Genomic DNA, 27,860 nt, shown 5'->3' on the forward strand with positions numbered 1-27,860 from the left:
TCCAAGCTCTGGGGCCTTGAGCAAGTTATACTCTGTGCCTCAGTTTCCTCATCAGAGTTGGGATCAAAAAATATCTACTCGATATAGTTGTTTTTAGAGTTACATGAGTTAGTACGTGTGAAGCCCCTGGAGTGGTTCCCCGTGTTGTAATAAGCATTGTGTGTTAGCTGATGTTAAAATTATTGTGATTATACCAGTGATAATTATAGTTTACACTAACAATGAAATAAAATGTTTGGATGGAAAGTAGGAAACATTGTCAAATATGTCCGTGTTTGTTCTGTATGTTGTGTCCCAAATGGACTTGCACAGACATAAAAAAAAAAAAATTAATAATGTGTGTTTTCCTTCTAACTATAATGATTGCTAAAATTTTAGTATTTTCTATAACAGATCCAAATATAATCCTAGAAAATAAGAGTTTGGATCTATATATAAGCTAGGAAAAGACTGAATGCAATCCACATGTCTTCTGCTTGGAATGACCTTGATCTGGGCCTTTTTATATTTCCTTTGAAAAGGCCCATTTGTATTGTTTCAAGATATGTGCCTTACATCACTACGGCTAGTAACTGTTACTGCAAGAATTTCCATGTATCAACACCTTTGTAGCCCAGACTTATGATCTTCACATCCTAGTTACTCAGGATGTAGCCATGCTGGCTGAAGTCTAAACCGGCCTTGAAGAATGGCATCTGTAACTGGTCTTGTCTTCAGTGGCCACAGGACACTTCTCCCCACACTCCTTCCCTTACCTGCCTGTTCCTCTCCCCTCTCCCTCTCTCCCTTCCTGCTCCTTCCCCTTATGTTCCTGTGAGTATTTAGGCTGTATATATGGCTCCCGGTATTTCAAACTCACCGCCATTGTTCACGTGTGCAATGTTGCCCCTTTGTTACCTGCCATTACGCAGCCTGTTTCCTCTGTCTAAAGTGCCTTCACCCTGTGCTTCTCCTGGCTGTCACCTGTCAATACGGAGTCTCAGCTTGGGGCTTCCTCTTCTATGTGAAGCCTTCCATCATTTCCCCCACCGTCTCATATGTGGTATTTTTATTCTGGTTTTACCTCCCTTCTTCCCCACAAGAATAAAGTTCCTTTTCGTGGTACTGCCGTGTATGACCAGCACCTGGAAAATGCCCAGAATACAGTAGTTGTTCAGTAGTTGTCCACTGAATAAATCACTGAATGGGTATAGTTGTATATGAGAATTTAAAATACTTTGCACAGGTCAAGAGAGCAGCCTTACTATGTCTAAACTATAAATATAAGGTATGTCTATCACTTACTTCTTGATTTTAGACATTGTACAGCATTTGGAGCACCTGGCTGACTTAGTCGGTTGAACATGCGACTCTTGATCTCGGGGTCGTAGTTTTGAACCCCACGTTGGGTGTAGAGATTACTTAAAAATAAAATCTTGAAGAGGAACCTGGAGGTTCAGTTGGTAGAGCATGTGACTCTTGATCTCAGGGTGGTGAGTTTGAGCCCCAAATTGGGCATGGAGGCTACTTAGAAAAAATTTTTTTTAAATTGTACTGCATTTGGCATAGAATTATATTTCAAGAAGGTTTTTATTCTCATTGAAACAGCAGTCAGAAATTACTACTGTAGTTGTTAAAGTTTTAAATCTGATAAATTAGTAAGTATTGACTATCATGAAAGCAAACTTTCTGTATTTTAGGTTTCTGTTGAAGTAATAAGAAAACATTACATGTGAATAAACACATGAATATACCCAAATAAATAGACATAATACCTTGTAACACTAATGAAATGCTCTTGCAACTATAGAATGTTATTTTTCTCCTGTGCGTTTTGTATTTATGGCCCTTAAGCAACCATGTCATTCATAGTTTGTTTTCTCTTGCTTATGTCAGTTGATTAACTATTTTTTCTCCTGGCATCATAATCTGATGTGAATCCCAAGTCATAAAAGTGATGCAGTCATTACTTTACAGAACAACTTCACTTTCCAAAATCTAGTTTGCATGTATGTACGTGTATAAATACAGATATCCTTAACAAATACCTTAATTGCTTTCACTGGAACAGGAATTTAGAAGTCCTTTTGCAAATAAAGTAAAACCCAGAGCTCAAAATAAAGAATCTTAGGGTTATAATACTCACAGATGATAATTTATGTGCTGGGCTCTGCTCTAAACACTTTACATGAGCTACATCCAATGCTGAGGGTGAGTTCTTCTCTTATGATCCCATGCTATAGGTGAGGGACCTGAGACACGATGAAGTTAAGATATGGGCCTGGCTGGGGGTCAGGCTTTGGTGGTTTGGCTGGAGAGCCCACATCCTTAACCATTGTGTTAGAGTGTGTCTCAGACCTGTTCACCCTGCTGCTTCGATGTGCAGATGATTCTGCACAGTCCTGTACATTGTTATGATGATATTTATTTTGTGATACTTTTTTCTGTCTAGTGAGTAAAGTATTTGTTTTTTTTTATAAGGAATTTTCTTATGTGATATGATTAAGTATGAAAGTTTTCAGAGTTGCATTCTTTATACTAAGAATTTATTTATTTATTTTTTTTGCCATTGAAATTCTGGAATAGATGTCGCGATTGGAGCTCCACAAGAAGATGACTTGCGAGGTGCTATTTATATTTACAATGGCCGAGCAGATGGGATCTCATCAGCGTTCTCACAGGTAGAATACTACTCTGTTTCAGAAAGAAGCATTGATAATAAACGATTCCTGAAACTTCCAGTGTTAGTGTGGACTTATTTTTCTTAATTTGCTCTTTCAAGTGTTTAATATCTATTTCACCCTTTTCTTATGATAAGAGTAGGTGGTCTCATTTTGAAGGTCGTTAATAACTCTTTGAAATCATTTTTTTCCATAACTAAGAGTTTTGGTTCACATCCATTCTTGTTTGTTTGTTTGTTTGTTTTGATGTAGTGTTCCATGCATTCTCGTTTGTTTTTAACCTACTGAAGATTTTCTTTGCGTTCCACAAATTTATGTTCTGAGATGGTATCCGTACTGTTTTGAATAAGCCCATGTGGCTTTGATTAACTGTGTCTTGCCTTGTGCCTAAAGCCCCATATTTCAGGGAGGTCACACTGGGAGAGCGAACACATGATACTCTGCTCCTTTCAGGCGCAGCTTCAAGATGGACGCTTTTAATAAAGTTCCCTGATCTAACTCTGACTTTACTTTTGTTTTTTGACAAATCAGGGTATTTCGGTGCATAGAAAACACTCCATACACATGCAGAGAAGTTTTTCTAAAGATACTTTTATGGAAATATTAGCTAATACTGTTATTTTTGGTGGAGCAAAATGGGCAAATGGTTCTCCATATTTAACATGAGAAATCTATACTTGTCTAGTAAAAATTACTGATTTTCTTAGCATGGATAGCAGGCTGATACATGTAAATCAGCATCTGGATGTGAAATTAGACCTATGGAATAGGAAACACATGTCTGACTTCAGTTGTCACATGCTAGGAAACAGTCTGGCTCAATAGGGTGGCTTTCATCATAAGCCTGAGGAGTAGGCTCCACTAAGTGATTATGCATGTCTCCTATTCCAAACTACTTGTTTGGTTTTTCATGTTCATCTGGGAAATAAATACACAGCCTGAAAGGAGACTGGGGAGAGGGAGTCAAGGCTGGTTAAGAAGATCTGTACTATATAATTTTCTCTTTGTGATTTTTTTTTCTAGTCACAAAGTAATTTTTTTCTTCTAGTCACAAAGTAGATGTCACCTGCCCAATTCAAACTGGAAACTTTTGTTTCTCTTAGATGCATGTATTTGACTTAAATGCATTTTGTTAGAAAATGTGCCTGGGTGTTGTAAGGCTCATTATTTAACTAAATCATTGCTTCTCTGAGATATCAGGTGTTCAAAAACTGCTTCCTACTCAACTTACCTATTTTTCAGAGAATTGAAGGACTTCAAATCAGTGAATCATTAAGTATGTTTGGACAGTCTATATCTGGACAAATTGATGCAGATAATAATGGTTATGTAGGTGAGTATAAAATCATATTTCATAAATTGAAATGAGCTCTATTGTGGATGTTGCTTTATTGCAAAGTACATAAAACTGGTATGGAAAAGTTCTAATCTACTGGTAATTTATTTCCTTCATTTTTAAAGCTCTTTTGAATTCAAGGATGGGTCAGAAACGATCAAATAATTCCTCAGCTTTACAGTGTTAGTTACTTGACATTTTATTCTTTGTTCTTGAAAAAATGAAAAGCACCTATGAAAATAAATCAAACATAAGATGCTGAAAAGAAAGACTTTTTTTTTGTACTTTGAGAGGAGATTCCTAGGTGAATGTTTGTAGTTAAAAAATTGAGTATTTTTTTAGTAAGCTTATCTTTATATCCTATTTTTATCATAAAGTTTTTTTATAGTAAAGGGATGGATGTTATTATAGATGAATAGACTCAGACAAATGTGGAATGAATCCTCAGATGTAAGTATATCTTTTCTAATTAATTTTCTGTAAATGGTGTTTTGATACAGTCAAATGTGAAACATAGTGAAGTATTTATGGCTGAAAAATGATTCTCTTTGACTAATGATGTTCATTAATCTGTTGTTTTTCATCCTCCAGATGTGGCAGTTGGTGCTTTTCGGTCTGATTCTGCTGTGTTGTTAAGGTAAGGTTGATGCATTTTACTGCTTAATGACAATTGGGCTTAATTGTAAATGATGGGAGGCAATTTTTAAAATCAGCATTGATGGTGACCTCATAATGCATTTTTTTTATTTTCTGATATTTTATTGAACTTTAGGATACTCTTTCCACCTTACGTGGATATTATAATTAAACAAACCATCAAGCAAAGTCAATATTTTTAGCATTTAAAAGAAAATTTCTCTTGATTCATGCACCGAAATGTAATTGAGTGTATATGCACATAGTGTTAATAAAGCAATTTCATGAAGTTACTTGGATGATGGCAACTGACAAAACAAATGCAGTTTCTTCTTAAGGAAAAAATAATTCTGCGGTTAATATTGCTAATTTTATTTCCTTTTTAGGACAAGACCTGTTGTGATTGTCAAAGCTTCCTTAAACCATCCTGAGTCAGTAAATAGAACAAATTTTGACTGTGTTGAAAATGGATTGCCTTCTGTGTGCATGGATCTAACACTCTGTTTCTCATACAAGGGCAAAGAGGTTCCAGGTTATATTGGTAAGGGTGCCCTTACAGAATTTACCCTGCCTGAGTGTGCACTCCACTCATTCATCTCGTGGTCCTCTTCTGAGCCCTCACTGTGTCTCACCTTAGAGGCCAAGACACTTGCTGCCTCATCTCTTGGGTTCTTGTGTTGTTCTTACCAACGAGAGGGGCACCATAGGAGGCTATCGTTGTCTAGAAGTTATGACAAGAAGAAAAGCGGGAGTATCACTTGCTATATTAGGGTGAGCTAAACTGAGCTTCATAGGTAAGATCTCTTTAGAATAGAAAGAACATTCTCACAGCTTCTCCTCCATTTAACTGGGCTCCTTCTATAGCTGAAGCTGGCTTAAGTTGGAAGTCCTGAGAGGGAGAAGAGTCTTTTCTTTATATTTTATCCTTTGAGTAACTGAAGAAGCTTATCTCAAATCTAGACGCTGATTCCAATTTCCATAAATAACACACATCTCTCAAAGATTTTCTGTGACTGTCAGCTCCTGAGAGCCACATCCTTTTACCTTTACTTAGGTAGCTCTCAGCTGCTCTGGAGAAAGTAGCATTGATCTGGCTCATGCAAAATTGTGGTTAATGTCAAATCACATACATGTGACTTTGTGTATATTACATTTTTTCTAGCAGGTTATGTTCCTGTTTATGTTATACTTAAGCTAATATTAGAATGACTAATGAAACTAGCCAATGGTAGGGGAGAAGCATACCCAGGTTTTTTATTTGGACGTTAATAATATATACAGTTCATGAGCCACGCAAGACCTATCAAGAGTTGATTGTATTTGTGACCCTGTGGGCTCTCATCATCCAAACATCATGAAGGGCAGCAAATACGCTGAACCAAACTATGGGTACATAGTTTCAGAGGTCTCAGTCCGAATTAGCCTGTAATGAGAAGTACAGAATGAGCCTAGTAGATCTACTTTAGATCAAACTCATTTTTAAAAGTGCACTGCCGAAGTCCTGGCTAGAGCCACCGTGGTAGGACAGTGAGCAAAACCTTAATCTAAGGTTACAGGTCGGAGAAGTGCTAATGTCAGAGCATGGCCCCAGGAACACAGTAACATGGTCACACTGATGGATTATCTGAACGATACACATTAAGCAGATACAACTCTTTCTCTTTATGCAAAATCAGTGCTTGTCCGACTACCAATTCCATTGTGACCAGACATTTTTAAAAATCGTTGAAAACAAATATATGAAACTCATCACAACATTGTTACAAATACAAGCTTTACAGTTGCATAAAATGAGTCCTTGGGAGAAATAATTCACATGGTAAGCATGTTTATAAAATGAGGATGTTTTGCCACTTACTACAAGTGGGTTTTTATTTACCTTTTTTTTATTTACTTTTTGTGTGAACGCACGGTGATGAGTTGTAGATCGTTGTTTCAATTGCAGCCAAGCCTCTGAGGCACTGAATCTCAGCTATTGTAATTTTGAAGCCAATTGACTTGGACTTTGTTATTTATTTTCTAAATAAAAGTAAGGTTAAAAAATTGATTTGAAGTTTGTAGGAGTATTACAGGTTTTATACTTCTGTTGCCTTGAAATTAGTAGATAAAATCCTTCTAGAAGAGTAAGTTGCTCCTCAAATGTGAACGAACACTTCAGGAATTAAATAAACCCTTTAAAATATCATTTATGAATTATTGCGCCTATATAATGAGCTGATATCTCAGCAAACTATTAGATGTAGATTGTTTTGCAAAGAACCCTTTTAGATTTAAAAAATGGCTCTTTCTTGGTAATATCTGGCTTGGAATTTTTTTGGTTGCTTGTTAATTTTACTTAGATCTTTGCTGGTTGAGGATATTCATTAGCAGATGATTATTTACTATGTCAGATTTGAAGTAAATCTTACCAGACTGCCAGAATATTGAGAGAATGTCAGTATTTTGCACAAATCAACACTGGAAGTTCAAACTGGAAACCAATGAGAACACAGAGGAGATTAATCAGGGTCCAGGGCTGGAAAAGGAGACATCTTTGAGTAAACTGTTGATATAGGTTTGTAATGTTCACATTACATTTTAAAAAATAATAAATAGCAACCTCTCAAATCAGAAACAAACAGAAAGAAATGAACCTAACCATACACAAAATTAGTTATGTAACCACACAAGATAGAATTATCACAAGTGGCGTTTGAGTGTAGTGTTCTGTCTATGCTTCCTTAGTTAGATATTCGAAGGACATAAAGGACTCCAGAGAAATCTGAAACTTTGCTCAGAACTTTTATTAGGAGTCACAGGTTTAGTATTGTAGTTTTGAAACGTTTATATGTAGGAAGATTAAGTAAATGAAGATGTTAATAGTTAAAAAGTAGAAACCTAGAGAAAAGTTTGTAAATTTTTTATAACAATTGTAACAATCAGTATTTTTAAATTGTTTCCTCTTCCATATTTTAGGCTAGTTTTTAAAAGCCTTTTAATGAAGAGAATTTAAGATACTTCTAGTGTTGGGATATAATTTTGACTATTTTCACTTAAAAATAATGCTTTTAGGGAATTATTTATATTAATTGCAATTCTCTCTGCATTTTGCAGTTTTGTTTTATAACATGAGTCTGGATGTGAACCGGAAGATAGACTCTCCATCGAGATTTTACTTTTCTTCTAATGGAACGTCGGATGTGATCACAGGCAGCATAAAAGTGTCAAGCAGAGGAGCTAACTGCAGAACACATGAAGCATTTCTGCGGGTAATGTAAACTCATTTTTATGAATGCATATGTAAACTTCAGTATTATCACTATAGTAAAAATCTTACTGCATTGGTATCCTTTTATAAAATGTGGTTACAAGCAAGTGTGATCCCCGCCTAAACTAGCTGACCTGTTCATTGTTCCAGAGTTAAAATGTTTAACAGTCCTGTGACCTGGATCATCCAGGGTCCACTTTTTGCATCTTCTTTATTTCACATTTATGACACTTGACTGCATCACTCTTTTTTAAAGATTTGCCTTTTCCTTCCTACAATTGCTATCTCCGTATCCCTGTTTATACACTTCCCGAGAAATGCACGGAGTGAGTAGCACTGCTGAGCCTCAGATCTGTTCCCCTGGTAGGGTTTTTTTTGGTGGGGGGAGGAAGCAGGGAAGTTGGTTTGTTTTTCATGTGACTCTAGGGAAGCAGAATCCACCATGACTGCTTTCGGATCAGGCCTTTGTCCCCGTGCCAGCACTATCAGATGTCAGTGGGACCTGCACAGTTGCAGTGTGTGGGCATCATCTGTGGGCCAGGACAATGGCTCTCAGGATGTTTGGGGGTATGTCCTGCCAAAGCACAGCCAGTTTCATCTTTCTTTCATTAAAACACTCATTCCCAGACCGATCGTCCCATTCCTTGCCTTGGTCAACATTTTTTTCACGTGAAGCAGTGCCAGGTCTTTCTCATTAGGGAATGGTGTACTTCATCAGAGAATCTATTGTCACAAAAAAGCCCAACTATTCCCGGGAGCCTTTTCTGGGATTTCAAATGGTTGCCTCAGCTTAGAACTTAATTTTCCCTGAGATACTTATTCCAAGCAAATGCAAACAAACATCAAGACTCTAACACTATTAAATGCTAAGAGTAATAATCCCTATGCTCTTTCCTCATTTCCCTTAACAGTTTTTACTGTCCTACTAGAATAAATCTATTAGGTGGTCGAGAGCCAGAAGTATAGATGATATTAATGTAACCATTATTTATATGGTAGGGATTAAAGAGGGTTTGTTTGGTTTTTTTTAAATCCTATATAGCTGTGATTTTACTTAGGTTAGTCAATTTTGGAGACTATCATTGAGACCATTTTCAAGGCAGTAAAAGGGCCAACATTAGACATTCACAAAGAAACCTATTGTGTTGAATTTATATCAATGACAGGAAATTGACCTGACTTCTTTAGCCCTTTGTTTCTTGGCATTGTTCCAACAAGTAAGGGTTCATCAAAATTTTACATTTTCAGCAGAATAATTTGCAGTGAAAAGGACAATTTAGCAGAGGTTTCTGTGTTATCGACGCATACTTGTACTCTTACCCTGGTATGGATGGCAGCAGGTTACAGCCATTGACTTTCGACCATACTGTCAATACCAGACAAAAGCACTTATCTCTGGGATTGGTACATAGTAGCGGTTTTTTTTTTTTTTTTTTATAAAGTGAAACCATTATTAAAATTAAAACAGCTCTAGTTGTGATTCAGGAAGATAGGGAAATATAATGAGTGCATTTTCCACCCCCACCAGCATGGTAGCGGGAGGTATTCAGAAACATGGACCTTACTGTGCTTCTCCAGTCCAAAGGATTGGGACAGAAATTGATACTCTTCTGCCATCTTAATGATAGTAGAAAAGATGAGCAGTAGTCAGGATGCCTGGATTGTCCCTTTGTTCCATAAACCTTGCCCCGTATCAGGAGTGTTAATGGGCATATTCAGCATCCCTTACAGTGAAATGAGGTGGCACTTGCTAATCATGTAGCCAGGCCCACAGCCCCTACTTCTAAGAAGACTCTGCTTGCCGGTTGGGCACATTTTCCTTGTGTAGTTGTTCCCTTTGGTCATACCAGTGAAGTTCCACCTCTCCATCCACACAATTAATTCCACAGGTATTTGAGTACCAATGTTGCATCAGGTTCCATTTGAGACACTTGCGTATAGTAGTGAATAAAATATAAAAAAGATCACTACCGTCCCCGAGTTTACAGTCTAGTGGAGTGAGACAAACCACGTGATAAACATGAAATTTTATACCATTTTAGAAGATATGAGTGATTGAAAAAGGAGAAAGGGCAGAGTACAGGAAATTGTGGAGTGCTGGGAAAGAAATGAAGGGTGCGTTTTATTTATTGAAGTAAAATTAACATACAGTGTTATATTAGTTTTAGATGTTGAATATAACAATTTAACAATTTTATACATTAGTGCCCATCATGATAAATGTGTTCTTTTTTAAATTTTGACTCCAGAGTAGTTAACCTACAGTGTTATATTAGTTTCAGGTGTACAATATAGTGATTCAATAGTTCCACGTATTACTCGGTGCTCATAAGACAAGTGTACTCTTAATCCCCTTTATCTGTTGCACCCATGCCCCCAACTTCCCTCTCTCTGTTCTCTGCATTTGAGTCTGTTTTTGTTTCTCTCTTTTTCTTTGATAGCTTTGTTTTTTAAATTCTATAAATGAGTGAATTTGTATGGCATTTGTCTTTATCTGACTTATTTTATTTAACATTATACCCTGTGGTCCATCCACGTTGTTGCAGATGGCAAGATCTCGTTTTTTTTTATGGCTGAGTAATATTCCTCTGTGTGTGTGTGTGTGTGTGTGTGTGTGTGTGTGTGTGTGTAAGTGTATACACAACATCTTTATCAGTGGACACTTGGGCTGCTTTCCTCTCTTGGCTATTGTTAATAATGCTGTAGTAATAGGGGTGCATATTTTTTTGAATTAGTGTTTTCATTTTCTTTGGGTAGATACCCAGTAATGGAATTACTAGATCATATGGTAATACTATTTTTAATTTTTTGAGGAACCTCCATACTGTTTTTCCACAGTGGCTACACCAGTTTGCATTCCCACCAACAGTCCACAAGGGTTCCTTTTTCTCTACATCGTTGCCGATACTTGTTATTTCTTATCTTTTATATTCTAACCATTCTCACAAGTGTAAGATTCTGATTCTAGCCATATCTATCTCTTGTGGGTTTTTTTAAAGATTTTATTTATTTATTTGACAGAGAGCGAGAGAGCACAAGCAGGGGAGCAGCAGAGGGAGAGGGAGAAGCAGGCTCCTGGCTGAGCAGGGAGCCCAATGTGGGGCTTGATCCTGGTTCTAGTAGTTTTTTGGTAGAGTCTTTAGGGTGTTCTATATATGGAATCATTTCATCTGCAAATAGTGAAAGTTTAACTTTTTCCTTACCAATGTGGATGGCTTTTATTTCTTCTTCTTGTCTGATTGCTGGGTAGGACTTCCCATACTATGTTGAGTAAAGGTGGTGAGAGTAGGCATCCTTGTTTTGTTCCTGTTCTTAGAGGAAAAGCTTTCAGTTTTTCACCATTGAGTATAATTTTAGCTATGGGTTTTTTACATATGGCCTTTATAATGTTGAGGTATATTCCCTTTAAATCTACTTTGTTGGGAGTTTTTATCATGAGTGAATGTTGTACTTTGTCAGATGCTTTTTCTGCATCTGTTGAGATGATCATACAGTTTTTATCCTTTATCTTATTGATTTGATGTACCACATTGATTGACTTGTGAATATTGAATCACCATTGTATCTCTGGAATAAATCCCACTTGATTGTGATAAATGATTTTTTTAATGTATTACTGAATTTAGTTTGCTAATATTTTGTTGAAGATTTTTCATCTATGTTAATCATGGAAATTGGCCTATAATTTTCTTCTTTTGTAGTGTCTTTATTTGGTCTTGGTATCAGGCTAATGCTGGCCTCATAGAATGAATTTGGAAGTTTTACTTCCTCTTCTATTTTTTGGAATAGTTTGAGAAGAATAGGTATTAACTCTTTAAATGCTGGGTAGAATTCACTGTGAAGTCATCTGGTCCTGGACTTTTGTTTGTTGGGAGTTCTTTGATTACCGATTCAATTTCACTGCTAGTAATCAGTCTGTTCAAATTTTCTATTTCTTTCTGATTCAGTCTTGGAAGGTTACATGTTTCTAGGAATTTGTCCATTTCTTCTATGTTGTCCAATTTCTTGGCATATAATTTTTTCATAATATTCTCTTATAATCCTTTGTATTTTTTGTGGTGTCAGTTTCTCCTTTTTCACTTCTGATTTTATTTTTGGTCTTCTCTCTTATTTTTTTCTTGGTGAGTCTGGGCTAAAGATTTATCAATTTTGTTGAACTTTTCAAGGAACCAGCTCCTGGTTTCCTTGATCTTTTCTATTGTTTTGTGTTGTTTTGTTTTTGTTGTTGTTTGTGTTTTTTTGTGGTTTTTTTTAGTCTCTATTTCATTTGCTTGTTCTCTGATCTTTATTATTTCCTTCCTTCTACCAATTTTAGGTTTTGTTTGTTCTTGTTTTTCTAGTTCCTTCAGGTGTAAGGTTGAGTTGTTTGCTTGAGTTTTTTCGTTTCTTGAGGTATGTCTGTATTACTATAAAATTTCCCTCTTAGAACTGCTTTTGCTGCATCCTAAATATTTTGGACAGTTGTGTTTCCATGTATTTTATTTCCTTTTTGATTTCTTGGTTTGCCCATTCATTGTTTAGTACCATGTTGTTTAGCCTCCATGTGTTTGTGCTTTTTTCCAGTTTTCTTTTTTTTTTTAAAGATTTTTTTAAATGTATTTATTTGACAGAGAAATAGCACAAGTAGGCAGAGCGGCAGGCAGAGTGAAAGGGAGAAGCAGGCTCTCTGCTGAGCAGGGAGCCGGATGCGGGGCTCAATCCCAGGAGCCTGGGATCATGACCTCAGCCGAAGGCAGGCGCTTAACTGACTGAGCCACCCAGGCGCCCCTTTTTTCCAGTTTTCTTGTAACCGATTTCTAGTTTCATATTCTTGTGGTCAAAAAAGATGCATGATATGATTTCAGTCTTATTAAAATTTATTGGGACTTGTTTTGTGGCCTAACATGTGATCTCGCCTGGAGAATGTTCCATGTGCACTTGGAAAGAATGTGCATTCTGCTGTTTTTGGATGGAATGTTCTGTATGTATCTGTTAGGTCCATCTGGTCTAATGTGTCATTGAAAGCCACTATTTCCTTGTTGATTTTCTGTTCGGAATGTCTGTCCAGTGTTATAAATGGGGTGTTAAAGTTCCCTGCTATTACTGTAATCCCATCAGTTTCTCCCTTTTTATATGTTAATAATTGCTTTATGTATTTTGGTGCTCCCATGTTGGGTGCATAGATACAATTGTTACATCTTCTTGATGTATTTTCCCTTTATATAGTGCCCTTCTTTCTCTCTTGCAACAGTCTTTGTTTTAAAGTCTATTTTGTCTGATAGAAGGATTGCTGCTGTAGCTTTTTTTTTTTCACTTGCATGTATGTATATGTTTTTTATCCCTTCATTTTCAGTCTGCATGTATCTTTAGGTCTGAAGTGGGTCTCTTATAGTCAGCATATAGATGGGTCTTGTTATTTTAATCCATTCAGTCACCCTCTGTCTTTTGACTGAAGCATTTAGTCCATTTGCATTTAAAGTAATTATTGCTGGGTATGTATTTATTGCCATCTTATTACTTGTTTTATGGTTGTTTTTAAGTTCTCTGCTCCTTTCTTCTCTTGCTCTCTCCCCTTGTGGTTTGATGGCCTCCTTTAGTGTTATACTTGGATTTCTGTCTCTTGATTTTTGTATATCTATTATAGGTTTTTGATTTGCAGTTACCATGAGGATCATATGTAACATCCTAAGTATATAGCAATCTGTATTAAGTTGATGGTCATTTAAGTTTAATCCCATTCTAAAAGCACTACATTTTTACTCCGTCCTCCACATTGTATGTATATAATGTTATATTTTCCATCCTTTTTTTGTGAGTTCCTTGACTGATTTTGTAGATAAAATTGATTTTACTCCTTTTGTGTTTTAACCTCCGTATTGGTTTCATAAGTGATTAATCTACTACCTTTATTGTGTGATTGCATCTACCTTTGAAATTGTTCCCTTTCATAATTTTCTTTTTTTTTAATTTTATTATGTTATGTTAATCACCATACATTACATCATTAGTTTTTGATGTAGTGTTCCATGATTCATTGTTTGCTTTTAACACCCAGTGCTCCATTCAATACGTGCCCTCCTTAATACCCATCACCAGGCTAACCCATCCTCCCACCCCCCTCCCCCCTAGAACCCTCAGTTTGTTTCTCAGAGCCCATAGTCTCTCATGCTTCATCTCCCCCTCCGATTCCCCCCCCTTCATTTTCCCCTTCCTACTATCTTCTTTTTTTTTTTTTTAACGTATAATGTATTATTTGTTTCAGAGGTACAGGTCTGTGATTCATCAGTCTTACACAATTCACAGCGCTCACCATAGCACATACGCTCCCCAAATGTTTAATTTTTTACACCTTACAGTGTTTTATCTATTGAAATTCTCTTTTATTAGATGTCACTTTGCCCACGATGAAAATGTTTTCTCATCCATATACATATGTGACAATGAATCTCTGTCTTTGCTATATTCATATATACAACTTGACTAGATCTTAGTGATTTCTTAGTACAAGTTCTTAGAACATGGGATAATTTTGAGGTTGCTTTGATTTAGGGAAACTCAATTAACAATTGGCAGCAGTTTTTAGAAATGTCTGAGCAGCTGTGGTGGAGTGAGACTTCCCTTAAGGCTTTTATAGATGATATTTCTTGGTTGATCTTGATGGAATCTCTACATCAAAATATTCAGTGATGTTTGAGAAGAGAAGATGATTAGTAAAGTGGGACAACAAATAAAGTAACAAGATTCTCACCTTGCTTGCAACATTTCCAGTAAAAGCTAGAAATATGTAGCTTACTCATCAGACCAGGAATGCCTGTCCCCATTGATATTCGGAGATCCAGGGAGTTCAGTGGCTTTAGCATGTTGTATAATTATGAAATCAACCCACCCACATATACAGTAGATTAGTTCATTCTTTCCCTTGATTTCTCAAATTTCTAGATTTTTGGATTTCTGAAGTAAAGGAATTTTATTTTGTTACGTAAGTTCTGAAACCCATCTTTTTCAATAATAACTGCAAGGAAATGAATGTATGTTTGATTAGTAAATTTGTTTTATTTGTATTTTATATGTTTACATTGTTAAGCTATACAAGCACATAGCTCAATCTACACAGCAGACTATGGACTGATCCATATATGAATACTTTTCTGCTGAAAATCTAAGTACAAGCAACCTATACAACTATCCTGACATTATGGTAGTCAAGAAGTGGATTGATTATTCCAGCATACATTAATTCTCTGCTAGTTTGCAAGGTCTTTGAAGACAGAATACTACTTTTTGCATGTTTGTATTCTTCTTAGAGGTAATACGAGTCATTACATGAGGTAGAAATCAATAAATATTTTTAAAATTTATGGATGATATGTTCTCAGTGCTATTTAAAGAATTCTGTAAGGGAAAATCTGAGAATGTTCTATTAGTGTTATGGTTAGAGCACCTGTTTTTGGGGTGCTGTCTCTTCTCAGGATGTTAGTAGTGCCAGATGTGGACAGTTCTCCACCTCGCAAACCAAGCTTACTAGCTGGAGTGGTTAGCATTACAAGTGGTGGTGCTGGCTTCAGTTGCAGTCCATGCCTCTGCCTTTCCTTCTCCCTCCCAACCCATTTCCCACATTTGTACCAGAAGGGTATTTCAGAATCATAAATCTGACCATATTCTTTGCTTGAAATTCTTCTGTGTAAGACTTTCTCATCCTCTTTTGACTGTAGATTGTGTGGCCCTCCTTCTTCTGTACTTGTGTATACATCCATCAGAAAGCTCATCCGGCACACTGTGTGTGGATTTCTGGGTTATGGATTGTGACATAGGTATTGACTTTCAGTTTTGTATCCCCAGAGTCTTCCTTCAACACAGCAGACCCATGAATAGATACATTGAAATGTCTATACCTCAATATCATTTCTCATTCAGTAAACTTTATAAATATTTCTGGCTCCACCCCCTAGGTTTTTTACTGCATACACACAGTAAGAGGACATGGGCCTATGGCTCAGTTCTCAAGTGGCCGTAAATAAGAATTTCTGTAAAAGTCAAACAAGAAGGCGGACTTTGAGTAATTTCAGACATGTGCTCATTTGCACACTTGTGGGTTGCCTTATTTTATGTAATTGTCCATAAAAATGTGGCATGGAATCTTCATTATTTTTAATATAGATAGCACATGCCCATCCAAATGAAAAATTTTAAGCAAATCTACTTTTTCCCTCCCCAATACTTAATTAGTCACTACAAGACATTTTTGATATTCTAGCCTTTGTCTTTAGGTAGAGCTGTTAAAGTTAAATAAGTGTGAATATCTGTCAAATACAGTTCTTGCAAGAGTGCACATACATTTTATATGTTGTGAGAAAAGCGTAATTAATAGCTAATTAGGATAATGAAAGTAATATACACCAGATGTAGAGAAGACCTTGTGGAAAATTAGTATGAATTAGATAACATGTGATTTGGTCAAAGCAAGCTTGTTGAGAAGAATTAAAACAGTGGACATGTGGAGGGACAATCAGTGGCTGTCTAGCTTCTACACCTAGGGAATAATTTAATCAAGTTTGCTATTGTAATACTCAGGGCTTCAAGCTGTTCCGTTTTCACAAGTTGATAACTTGGGATTTGGGCCTTGATTTGCAGCATTCCTATATGGTCAAAGTTTCGTGTTGAAAGGATCACTTATCAAGTAATTTAATAAAATCATCTCCATGTATAAGAATGGAAAAGTAATAAGAGATCCCCTGTACTCTGATTCATGCTCCAAATCTTCCAGGTACCAATTAATTAGTACAAGTCTAATACTTGGTATCTAACTCATTTCCTACTTAATGTTCATTGACTGGCAATGGTCTGATTTTCTTTTTTTTTTTTATTCCTTCCAATTGTTCACCTGAATTTCTTAAACTCAAATGCATTTCTTGATTGGTTGATGTAGATATATTTTGAAGCAGCATATATATAATAAGTCAATATCTAACATCTCTTAAGATCTTAAGTGCCAGGCATTATACTAACTATTTTACAAACATCATGCCACTGAATTCTCATAACAATAGGTATAGGTATCATAAGAATTGTCTTTATTTCCATTTTCAGATGAGGTAACTGAGCCATTGACAAGGTTACACAGATAGTAAGTGTTGCACTTGAGATTTGAACCCCAGTCCTGTACCTACTATATACATATATTGATAGTTATAAATAATGTAAAAAAAATTTTCATCTTTTTTATTTACATAAAGACATAGAATAGATGTTGTCGGGGCGCCTGGGTGGCTCAGTCGTTTGGCGTCTGCCTTCGGCTCAGGTCATGGTCCCAAGGTCCTGGGATCGAGCCCCGCCTCGGGCTCCCCGCTCGGCGGGAAGCCTGCTTCTCCCTCTCCCACTCCTCCTGTGTTCCCTTTCTCGCTGTGTCTCTCTCTGTCAAATAAATAAATAAAATCTTTTAAAAAAAAAAAAGATGTTGTCTTTTATGTGATAAATCATCTTGATTAATTTACTTCATTGATTTTTATCAAGTTACTGCAGCACAACCATCTGTATTACAGGCATTTGTTTTTCTTACCCATTAGGGATTGCTAATTGATGAGCTTTACAAATTATCTGTTCTTCGTTTGCTTTTAGGCAGTAATGTTTAAGTCATATTCCAATCTTGAAATGCCCATAGGTAATAAAAACCTGGCCTACTAATGTTACTGGGAGTTCTGTTAATGACAAAGTCATGGATCGACTCAGGAACTGAGTAAATATAAACCTCAGTTATGGTTTAAGGTAATATGTCTAGCCCTGGTGCAAACACTTGAGTCTCTTTAAGTGGTCAAAATGAACTTAGTTGAATTTCTTTTTTAAAATGAGAAGAACCAGGGTGCCTGGCTGGCTCAATCGGTAGAGCGTGTGACTCGTGATTTCAGGGTTGTGAGTTCGAGCCCCATGTTGGGTATAGAGATTACTTAAAAACAAAATATTAAATAAATAAATAATAAATCGAGAAGAACCTATAGATTGAAATGGGTATTTGAAAAGTCGAGTCAAACTGTGATGTAAAGCTCAGACAGCAAAGTATAGTAACAATTTTAGTATCAAAAGAAAAGAAAAAGAAAAGCAAAAACTGCATAGTTCCATGTAGATAGAACTTACTGATTATTAACTGCCTTCTCAAATCCTGAGATCATTTCTATGTTTAATTTTTGTGGTGCTTATGATACTTGTTTTATAGATTTGCCATCAACATGTCTTATTTCATGAAATTTAATTGTCTCCTGAATTCTGATATAAATCCTCACAGATTACTTTATCAGTAAAATCTTACTTGCACACCTACTTAGATAAGGAGAAAAAGAAAGGTGTCTATTTTGTTCAGTAGACTTTGAAAATCTCATTTCTGTCTAGAGAGGGCCGGGTTAAGTGCTTTCTAAGAGGTACCTTACTGATTTTTTTTTTTCCCATAGACATGAGATTCGAGAACAACTGCTTTCAAAGTTACTTTCCTGTCGGCTATTTTACTGTTTGTGTATATATGTATGTTAGCAAATAATTTTGATAGTATGTGGTATGTTCTTCACTAGAAGTCTAGTGAATAATCAAAAAATAATTTTGAAGTACATAAGAAGATATTTTTAAGAGGGAAAAATAATGCCTGCATGTAGAAATTCACATAGATTAAAATATGTGAATTGACAATCAGTGTAATGAACTCAAGAGCTGTTTCTCTGGGGGCAGAATACAAGAAATTTTAAAAATCATTCAAAAAAGGGATGCCTGGGTGGCTCAGTCGGTTAAGCAGCTGCCTTCGGCTCTGGTCTTAATCTCAGGGTCTTGGGATTGAGTCCCACATAGGGCTCCTGCTCAGTGGGGAGCCTGCTTCTCCCTCTCCTCCCTGCTTGTGCTCTCTCTCACTATCTCTGTCTCTCTCTCTCACTATCTGTCTCTCTCTCTCTCTTGCTATCACTCTCTCTCTCGCTAGCTCTCTCTCTCGCTAGCGTTCTCTCTCGCTAGCTTTCTCGTGGGTGCACGCACTCTCTCTCTCTTTCTCTCATTCCTACGCGCACTATCTCACTCTATCTCTTTTGCTATCTCTCTTGCTATCTCTCTCTCTCTCTCGCTATCTCTATCTCTCTCTCTCTCTCTCCCTATCTCTCTCGCTATCTCTCTTGCTCGCTATCGCACTCGCTCACTATCTCCCTTGCTCGTGCTCTCAAATAAAATCTTAAAAAAATCATTCAAAAAGGCTTTTTGACCACATGATTACCAATGAGAAATGCTGTGTAAAAATCAGTAAGATATTAAATTTAAAAGAATAACATGCAGAATGGATAGCAGAATGGGTCCCTAATGGGTACAATTCCTGTATAATTGATAAATAATCCAAGAACTTTCCTTATGAAGTGTAAAAGCACAATAAACTTAGAAAAATTGTAACTAATAAAATTCAGTAAAGTGACTAGGATAAAAGATTAAATATATAAAACAAATAACTTTCCCACATACCATTTGTAACCTCCTTAAAAATATAATTGGAAAAGCTCCATAAAGAATAGGAAAAAAAGGGGCACCTGGGTGGCTCAGTCGTTAAGTGGCTGCCTTCAGCTCAGGTCATGATCCCAGGGTCCTGGGATCGAGTCCCATCGTCGGGCTTCCTGCTCAGTGGGAAGCCTGCTTCTCCATCTCCCCCTCCCCCTCCCCCCCCCCTGCTTGTGTTCCCTCTCTCGCTGTTTCTCTGTCTGTCAAATAAATAAATAAAATCCTAAAAAAAAAATAGGAAAAAAGGATATGTTTCATAATAGGAAATCAAATGAATCAAATTGAATTAAAATGTTACTGAGACATATAAAAAGAAAACTCAAATAAATTGAGATATCCTATTTCTACAAGTTTACGACAGGGAAATGTTAAATAGAATAAAATGCTGTTAGTACTTCAAAGTGATTTACAAATGCTTATGCCAAGTGATAAAAAGTATGCATAGAAAATATCATGAAAGAAAACATGTCCAAATGTAAAACTATGTAACTATTACAGGATGGCTATTTTTTTATTGTTATACTCTTTTTGTATTTTTTCTAATAAACATGCATGCTTTTGTAATGTGAAAAAATATACACATTCAGTGTATTTTAACAATTTAGATGAAAAGGTAATACTTCCTTTACCTTTTCCTTGTTGTTTGACTTTAATGCAGGAATGGAGGAACTTTCTATATATGCTTTTTTTTTTTTAATTTACATGATTGTTTTTATTTTTAACTTATGGTTTTAAATTTCCTTAGAAAGATGTGCGGGACATCCTCACCCCAATTCAGATTCAAGCTGCTTACCACCTTGGGCACCATGTCATCAGTAAACGAAGTACAGAAGAATTCCCACCACTTCAGCCAATTCTCCAGCAGAAGAAAGAAAAAGACGTAATTGAAAAAACAGTAAGAATATTTTCCTTATTCAAAACATGATGCGCATGTAACTAAAGTAATTTTTTTTGTAACATTGCCTAATTCTGGGGAAATGAATTATCTTTCTGAATTTTTTAAAAAAATTTTATGAATTTTTTAATATAAAAAGATTTATGGTATGTTTTGTTTTCCATTTTTCTTTATTTTTTATATTCCCTTTAGGATATTAAACTGAATATTTTAAAATACGCATTTAGTCCCAGCAATGGCTTACCATTATATATGAGATGTTAATTTTCTTTCCTTGATTCCTTGCCCATGAGGAAAATATATTGCTAGGGAGCGCTCACAATGACAGTGAGTCCCATTCATGAGGTTTATCTTCTCCTTTTTCATTTTCTGCCTCCTTCTCTCTCATTTTGTCTCCCTCTCATTCACTCTACCCAGATTCATCCAGTCTTGGTAGGCAAGTCCCCTTGCTGGCTTTTAATCTTTTATAAATGTAAGTATTTCTGTTACACAACAATTTCTCCTTCAAATTCAACCATAGCCTTTACTAAAGCCACGTCCCAGGATCCATTGCATTTTGAGATGGATCTTGCATTCTAACCAGTGAACAGCCTTCTCTACCATATTCCAGAGTATCTCCCTTTCACTTGCAGTGAGTTTATTCCCAGGAGTCCAGTTGTCTGGACCTTTACTGTCCAACAATGCAAAGACCTAGTCAACAGGATGTTTGGGGGCATGGTAAAAACATTCACTAAAGCATTTGCTAATGGCACAAGGAATGTAAAAGGCAGAAGGGACACTCCAAGGGCTAGTTAGCATCCTGTCTAGACAAGTTGCTCCTAAGTCACTTGAAGGTCTTTGAGCTTACAATCATGACTCTCTGGTCTAGAATGCTAGATCCAGTGAACATAATACCTTAAGGCAAGTTTTCTCAATACACTTAATGTATCTGTGGAAGTCAGTGTTTTCACCCCTCTGTTGAACTTTAGTTGTCAATATCAACTATTCTTAACTATGTTTAATAACGAAAAATGCAGCATTGTAAGTACATAAACCCAAACCTTAGCAATTTGTAATTACATTAGAATAAAACTCTACCAGAGTGCCTGGGTGGCTCAGACGGTTAAACGCCTGCCTTCGGCTCAGGTCATGATCCCAGAGTCCTGGGATCGAGCCCTGCATCGGGCTCCCTGTTCAGTGGGGAGACTGCTTCTCCCTCTGCCTCAGCTGCTCCCCCTGCTTGTGCTCTTTTGCGCTCTCTGTCAAATAAAGAAATAAAAATCTTAAAAAACAAAAAAAATAAAACGCTACCTTTTGATTTTTAGAGCACCATGCTTTACAGATGAGAGTGATAGAAAAAAAAAAAAATCATATTTACCTAATCATTTAGAGAAGGATTTACACTTCCCTTCTGCTTCACCAGGTCAAAGCAGACTGTAGTCGGACGTGCTATTTGACAACATGCTAGTCATTTCCCATTTAATGAACCAAGCTCCTTCTCTGACTTTCTAGATTTCTCTTAGCATCTCTCCACTTCCCCCTATTCCTCTCAGCTTCCTTTTTCTCTCTCTGCACTCTTTCTTTGTCTATCTTATACCTCAGGTTTTCCCATATACCTTTTCGTTCTCTGGGTCCTATTAAAATGCTCCAAGTTAAATAAATTCTGGAACTCTGAGGGTCAACTATCATTTAATTTTGTTCAATGTATCCTCAAAGTAAAATTTCTAAATTTCTACATTTTATTGTTTCCAATAAATATAAGCCCATTGTCCTACCATCTGTGAAAAGTAAGTGCCATGTTTATTTGTAATAAGTGGATCAAACCGTAGCACCAGAAAATTGAGAGGAACTCAGGAAAGAATATCTTGGCAGCACAGGTTTTAAACACTGACCTTTAAAACTTTACCTCAATTTGATTAAACTCATTTTTTTCATAACGATTATAAAAGAAACAATAATTTTTTCCATTTAACAAATTTAGGCCTTCAATTTACCTATTGGGAGAATCAGTTCCTTTAGCCCTACAGTTGTCATTTGAACCTGTGACTAATCCTCAAATTAAACTCTTCAAAAGGAACAAAATATGACATTATCAATTTTGTTTCGTTTTTCTCATGTATCATAGATGTCTTCTTAAAAAAGTAGAAGTATCCCAAATTGTTGAACTACCATAAAAAAATACTGTCATATTTTATTTCCAGATAAACTTCGCAAGATTTTGTGCCCACGAAAATTGTTCGGCTGATTTACAGGTTTCTGCGAGAATTGGATTTTTTAAGTAAGTGTAGTTTACTGTTACTCACCAAGATGGGCAATGGGTGTGTGCTTGTGGGTTCTAAAGAGAAAAGGACCAAGAACTACCCCTCAGGGATTAGCAGCATTCAAAGAATTGAAAAAAACACTCCCCTGAAAGAGATTAAGTGATCTATATGTCACTCACACATAGATACTCAGAGGTGACCAGTTTTTGAAGAATGAGAACATGCGAGCACCAAGATTTTATAAAGCATGTTTTAATCTTCTGACCTCTCAGAAAATATTTCCAGATTTAATTGTGCTTGGGTTATCATGATTGTAGGTATGTTTTAGACCATATGTAAGTGCCTATTAATAGAGTTTTGGTGGCAAAATGAGCTAACGTTCACTAACATATAATGCTTAGTTTTTTTTTATCACCCCAAAACTGGTTACATAAGTCAGACTGATGTACAAAGCAAAAGAAATCCCTAAAGGTGTATGACAACATTTGAAAGGGAATAAACCACCTTGCTTGTCTAAATTCTTAGAAGAGGGAATAGTTAAAAGAAAATACATGTGTTATGCTAAGATACATAGGTACTATGCCTACCCAGCACACAGTGAAAATTAGATAAATGTTGGCTACTGTTACTATTTTCTCATGGGAAATAAACCACTGCAATTTTGTATCACATCTAAATACCCTATTTTGAAATTGGTCTGCATACTAGAGGGAAGATGTGAAAAATGAGGACCAGAGAGAGAATCCATACTGAGGTTGAGGGCTGATTGGGTACAGGAAGTAAAAGAGGGGAAGGAGGCATCAGTGACAGGACAGGAAAATGGGAAACTATTTTGGGGAGGTGGGGATATGAAGGAAACAAGTTTAAATTGGGGCATGTTGAATTTGGTGGGATTTCTATATGCAGCTTTCCACTTGAAAATCTAGTTCAGGGTTGTATTTGGAAGTTGTCTACACATTAGCGATTTGTGAGCATGTGGGGGCCAGGGGTGGGGAATGTGTGGAAATGTGAATTCCATGGAGAAAAGAGCAAAGGATCAAGTTGGGGAGGGGACAGTTTTATTTAACGATCTTAGCAAGAAGAGGGAGTCCCTGGGGGAAACTGCAAAGGTATCCTCAGAGAACTAAGAAAACCAAATCCATAGTGAAAGAGCCAGTGGAAAATACAGAAAAAGGGACTTAATATTGTAAAATTTTGTAGAGAGATCAGCTAGCACAATGCCTGGGGAAAGGTCATGGGAATTGGCGTTTAAAATGTGACTGGTGGGTGAGAAAAGGATGTTCCTGGAAACTTTTAAGATGGAAATTTCATTGCAGTAGTAGTCAAGTGAGAGTCTGTGTTTAAAGGGAAAAAGAATATACTGGGGACGAGTAGGTTCAACTGAAGAATTTTTATGTAGTGATGAAATTTGTTATTTATTTAATCATGGGAAGACACGCGCACGTGTGAGGGTCAGAGGCGGAGAAAAAACTAAATTGAAGAGGGAAATGTCCTTGAAGCCTGGGAGCACTTTTCAGACTCTACCAGAACGCTCCTCTGAAGCATCCGACCACTGCTCACTTCACCTTTGGCACATTTTTTTTTTAATTTATTTTATTGTTATGTTAATCCCCATACATTACATCATTAGTTTTAGATATAGTGTTCCATGATTCATTGTTTGTGCATAACACCCAGTGCTCCCTGCAGAACGTGCCCTCCTCAATACCCATCACCAGGCTAACGCATCCTCCCACCCCCCTCCCCTCTAGAACCCTCAGTTTGTTTTTCAGAGTCCATTGTCTCTCATAGTTCTTCTCCCCCTCCGATTTCCCCCCCTTCATTCTTCCCCTCCTGCTACCTCACCTTTGGCACATTTTTCGCTTTAAGTTCCACGTTGCTATCAAACTCACATTCCCCTCCGACTTCTCTAGCTCTTTCTCAGTTGTCTTTTGAGGATCTTTGATTTTGGCTCTCTTGGATTCCTAAACCATCCTCTCATCCCTTTCTCACACCCTCCCCCCATTTTCCCTGGGTAATCATGCCCACAGCTGTGACCTCACCTGGCCTGTCTACACTGCTGTGGCTCGGATCAGTATCTGTTTCACACCCACACATGCAACTGTCCATTAGACGTGTCCTCTTGGGTGCCCCGTCACTATCCACCGGCAACAAAACCACTAGTCCCCAAAGCCAACAACCTGGAGCTCAACCTGTGTTCTCTCTTTCTTATCCCTGACATACAATAAATTCCTAAGTTCTGTGACACTACCACGTACAGGTGTATTTTATATATCCATCATGCTTCTCTCTCTCCACCACTCTTGCTCCACACCAGGTGCTCAGTATCCTACCTGGGTCACCAAGCTTTCCCACTTTCTGGGCTTCTGGCTTCTGATTTTACATTATTCTAAGTCCTCGACTATGGTATTTCCAGAGTGTGAGCTTTGTAACATACATTCTGATAACAGGGCTCCATGGGCTCATTAAAACTTTAAACTCCTTAATGCTCTTTCTCAACCATGCCATGGGACTTTTTTCCATCGATGACAGATACCTGTCGTTTGGCCATGCATGCTTCCCGAGCCTCTCTATCTTTTTGTTCCTCCCACTTATCTACCTGATTAACTCTCATTTGTCTTATAAATCTCAGCTGTTTTTCTATGTCTCCAGCTATAGGAACCCAAGTCCTGTGACCCTAGTCTCGTTGCAATGACCCTCACCACCGTTATTATCTGTCTCCACACTATCCTGTGAGCTGCATCAGGACAGCTTTCTGTCTTTTCATCTTAGTGTCCCCAGTGCCTAATACAGCGTCTGGAATGCTATAGGTGACTAATGTTTGTTTGCTGAGAATGGAACAAGGTCCTAAGGAAACAGCATAAAATGCAGTCAGACTCGGGTGGAGGAGTTAGCCTTAGAGAGAAGTTAAGATTCTCTACCTTGAGCTAGGAAATTATGAAAAGGTGCTTGACATAGATTAAGAAATCTCAATGTGGCAGGAAGGGAAATACAGAGAATTCAGGGATGGCCAGGATGAAAAGCGAGTTAATATATGGAAAGTGAGGGCTTTGAGGATGGATTTGGGAGCTTGAAGGGAATGGGAAAAGATTCAAAATAGCTGTTAAGATAAACGGGATAGGAATGAGTAAAAAGGTTGACAAACAGTGTTGAGTACCCTGCTGGGGTGGGATCACATATGGCAGAGAATAAATTAATTCTTTTCACTTAGGCAATGCCAATATAGCCTTGAGCATCCACAGTTAAGGGCCAAGAAGCCCTAACCTATTTGATTTATAATTGGACTTTATACTTAAATTATCCAGATTGGCTGCTCAGAGAGTCCAAAAACAATGACTCCTTAACTACTTTGTACCCCAGCGTGTAATGTGGTGCCTTTGTTGAGTTATTAGATGAATAATTTACAACCTTTCCATTCATGTATTTATTTTCTTCCTCAAATGCTTAGTTTTCTTGGTGTTTTTGCTGTCACAGGCCTTTGATAAGAAGAGCTGTGTGGGTGAAAGCTTATCTAAGCTACAAATAAGTAGCATTTTCATTTTCTTCAATCAGACACTCCCACTGTCCCCTTTGTCATCTTTCTCTGCAACCACATGGCCTATGAAAAAATGGGACAGTGAAGTTTTTTTTAAAGATTTTATTTATTTGACAGGGAGAGAGAGAGACAGCGAGAGAGGGACCACAAGCAGGGAGAGTGGGAGAGGGAGAAGCAGGCTCTTCACTGAGCAGGGAGCCCCTCGATCCCAGGACCCTGGGATCATGACGTGAGCCGAAGGCAGACGCTTAACCACTGAGCCACCCAGGTGCCCAGGACAGTGAAGTTTATGTGAAAATATTACTAAGAATGGTTCTTTTTTGAAGAATGAAAATACATCTTAATAAAATATGAAATAATTTGTCTTCAGTACATACTTTCTCACAAGAAATTATATTACCTACTTTTTTTTTCTTTTTTTTACTTTGAAGTGATAATATTTCTCAAAGTCGGTCAAATCCATTATGATTTTAAATGGCAGCCAGTGGTGGGGACACCAGTGTCTCTGGAAGTGTGGTCTTTGAGTCACCTTCATGAGAATCACCTGGAATGCTTAACAGAAAAGCAGTTTTCTAGGCCCCAGACCATCCAAATCAGAATCTATGGGCACCAGGACAGAAACAGTCAGTATTAATATGGCTACGAGTGGTTTTTATCAAACTAAAATCTGGGAAGCAATGTGGTGGTGGTGAAGAGTTTCAGATCTAGAGTCCAGCTAACCTGGTTCAAGTTTATCTACCATTTATTAGCTGAATGGACTTTTTAGAGAAGCCTTTTCACCTCCGTAAACCTCTTTCTTCATTAATCAAAAGGTAAAATAGTACCTACTCTATAAGATTGTTTTAAAGGTAAAATGCAATACTGCAAACCAAGTGCCTAGCACAAAGCCTAAAATACATGAAGGTTCGTAAAAGTTATTTTTGATAACATTGTTATTGGGATGTGGGTAGACCTTGATTTAAAAAAAAAAAAAAAGTTTCAGTTTGGCCATAAAATGAAATAACTGCCACTGAATCCTCAACGTTTTCTGCATGTGGATTGGTGGTTTCTCCAGAGTTGAATGTTTCTTTCTGTCCCAAGAAAGCCGCTGATGGACTGGGTCAGTAGTTGGCTGTTTTGTGAGGTTTGAAGTGGCACGGATGCCAGGGAAAAGTGTAAGTCCCACATCTTTTGCATCAACTAGGAAAGTTACAGGCTATCTCTGTGAGGTAAATAACTTATTTGAGGAATTTTCACATGAAAACTCTTCATCAAGCTCTAGGCCCCCAGGGAAGGGTTCCGACAAACTGCTTTGCCTTGTAATAAATTCTGCTCTATCAGACAAAAATATGCCTCTCCCACGTAGAAGTCCTCTCTCCCTGCTCGGGAATAGTAAGCACGTGTGACGCTTGCTCTGCACATTCTCCTGGTTGTACCTCCACGGGCACTAAGGGCATTTCATGCCTCTGAGCTACAGCCCTGCTTCAGGTCAGTGCATTTCCTCAGCAAAGAACATGAGTTTCTGAGAACTGCCATAACAGACTGCCCACAGCCAACCAAGAAGCTCACACGCACTCTGTCTCATGTGCTCATTAACTTGAGGCTTCTTCCTGAAGGTCTAAATTCTCAGGACAACCAGCCCCAATCGTCTGGGCTTGCACAAGACGAAGATGAGCAAATATTTTATCAAGATTACAAATACAATAGCAGGTATTAGCCATTGTGTAGAAGTTTAAAATCAAGTCTTTCATATAGATGACTGATCTGGATGACACTGCTTCCCTTCTTTACCGCAGTCATGCGTCCCGGGTAAATGATGAAGGCTTTTCCTGAGCAAGTGCG

The 27,860-nt window shown here is 37.3% G+C and overlaps 1 protein-coding gene and 1 non-coding gene across 3 annotated transcripts in view; both read left to right on the forward strand.

The window, feature by feature from the left end:
* The window catches only part of ITGA4 (integrin subunit alpha 4), a 78,632-nt gene that overhangs the window by 29,460 nt on the left and 21,312 nt on the right, over positions 1-27,860 (forward strand). Inside the window, exons 11-17 of one of the 2 annotated variants that reach the window (XM_078071061.1) lie at positions 2,566-2,660; positions 3,903-3,993; positions 4,588-4,633; positions 5,019-5,173; positions 7,726-7,880; positions 20,115-20,264; positions 22,445-22,521. In XM_078071061.1, the coding sequence (XP_077927187.1) occupies positions 2,566-2,660; positions 3,903-3,993; positions 4,588-4,633; positions 5,019-5,173; positions 7,726-7,880; positions 20,115-20,264; positions 22,445-22,521 (769 nt within the window). Of the gene's footprint in view, positions 1-2,565; positions 2,661-3,902; positions 3,994-4,587; positions 4,634-5,018; positions 5,174-7,725; positions 7,881-20,114; positions 20,265-22,444; positions 22,522-27,860 lie in introns of those variants that run through there. The other variant, XM_078071062.1, reaches the window with a different exon arrangement.
* Positions 17,717-17,789, forward strand: TRNAT-CGU (transfer RNA threonine (anticodon CGU)). The gene has a single exon. It is a non-coding gene; the product is annotated as a tRNA-Thr (tRNA).

Source organism: Halichoerus grypus, chromosome 4 (genome assembly GCF_964656455.1).
Source record: "Halichoerus grypus chromosome 4, mHalGry1.hap1.1, whole genome shotgun sequence".
Taxonomy (NCBI): Eukaryota; Metazoa; Chordata; class Mammalia; order Carnivora; family Phocidae; genus Halichoerus; species Halichoerus grypus.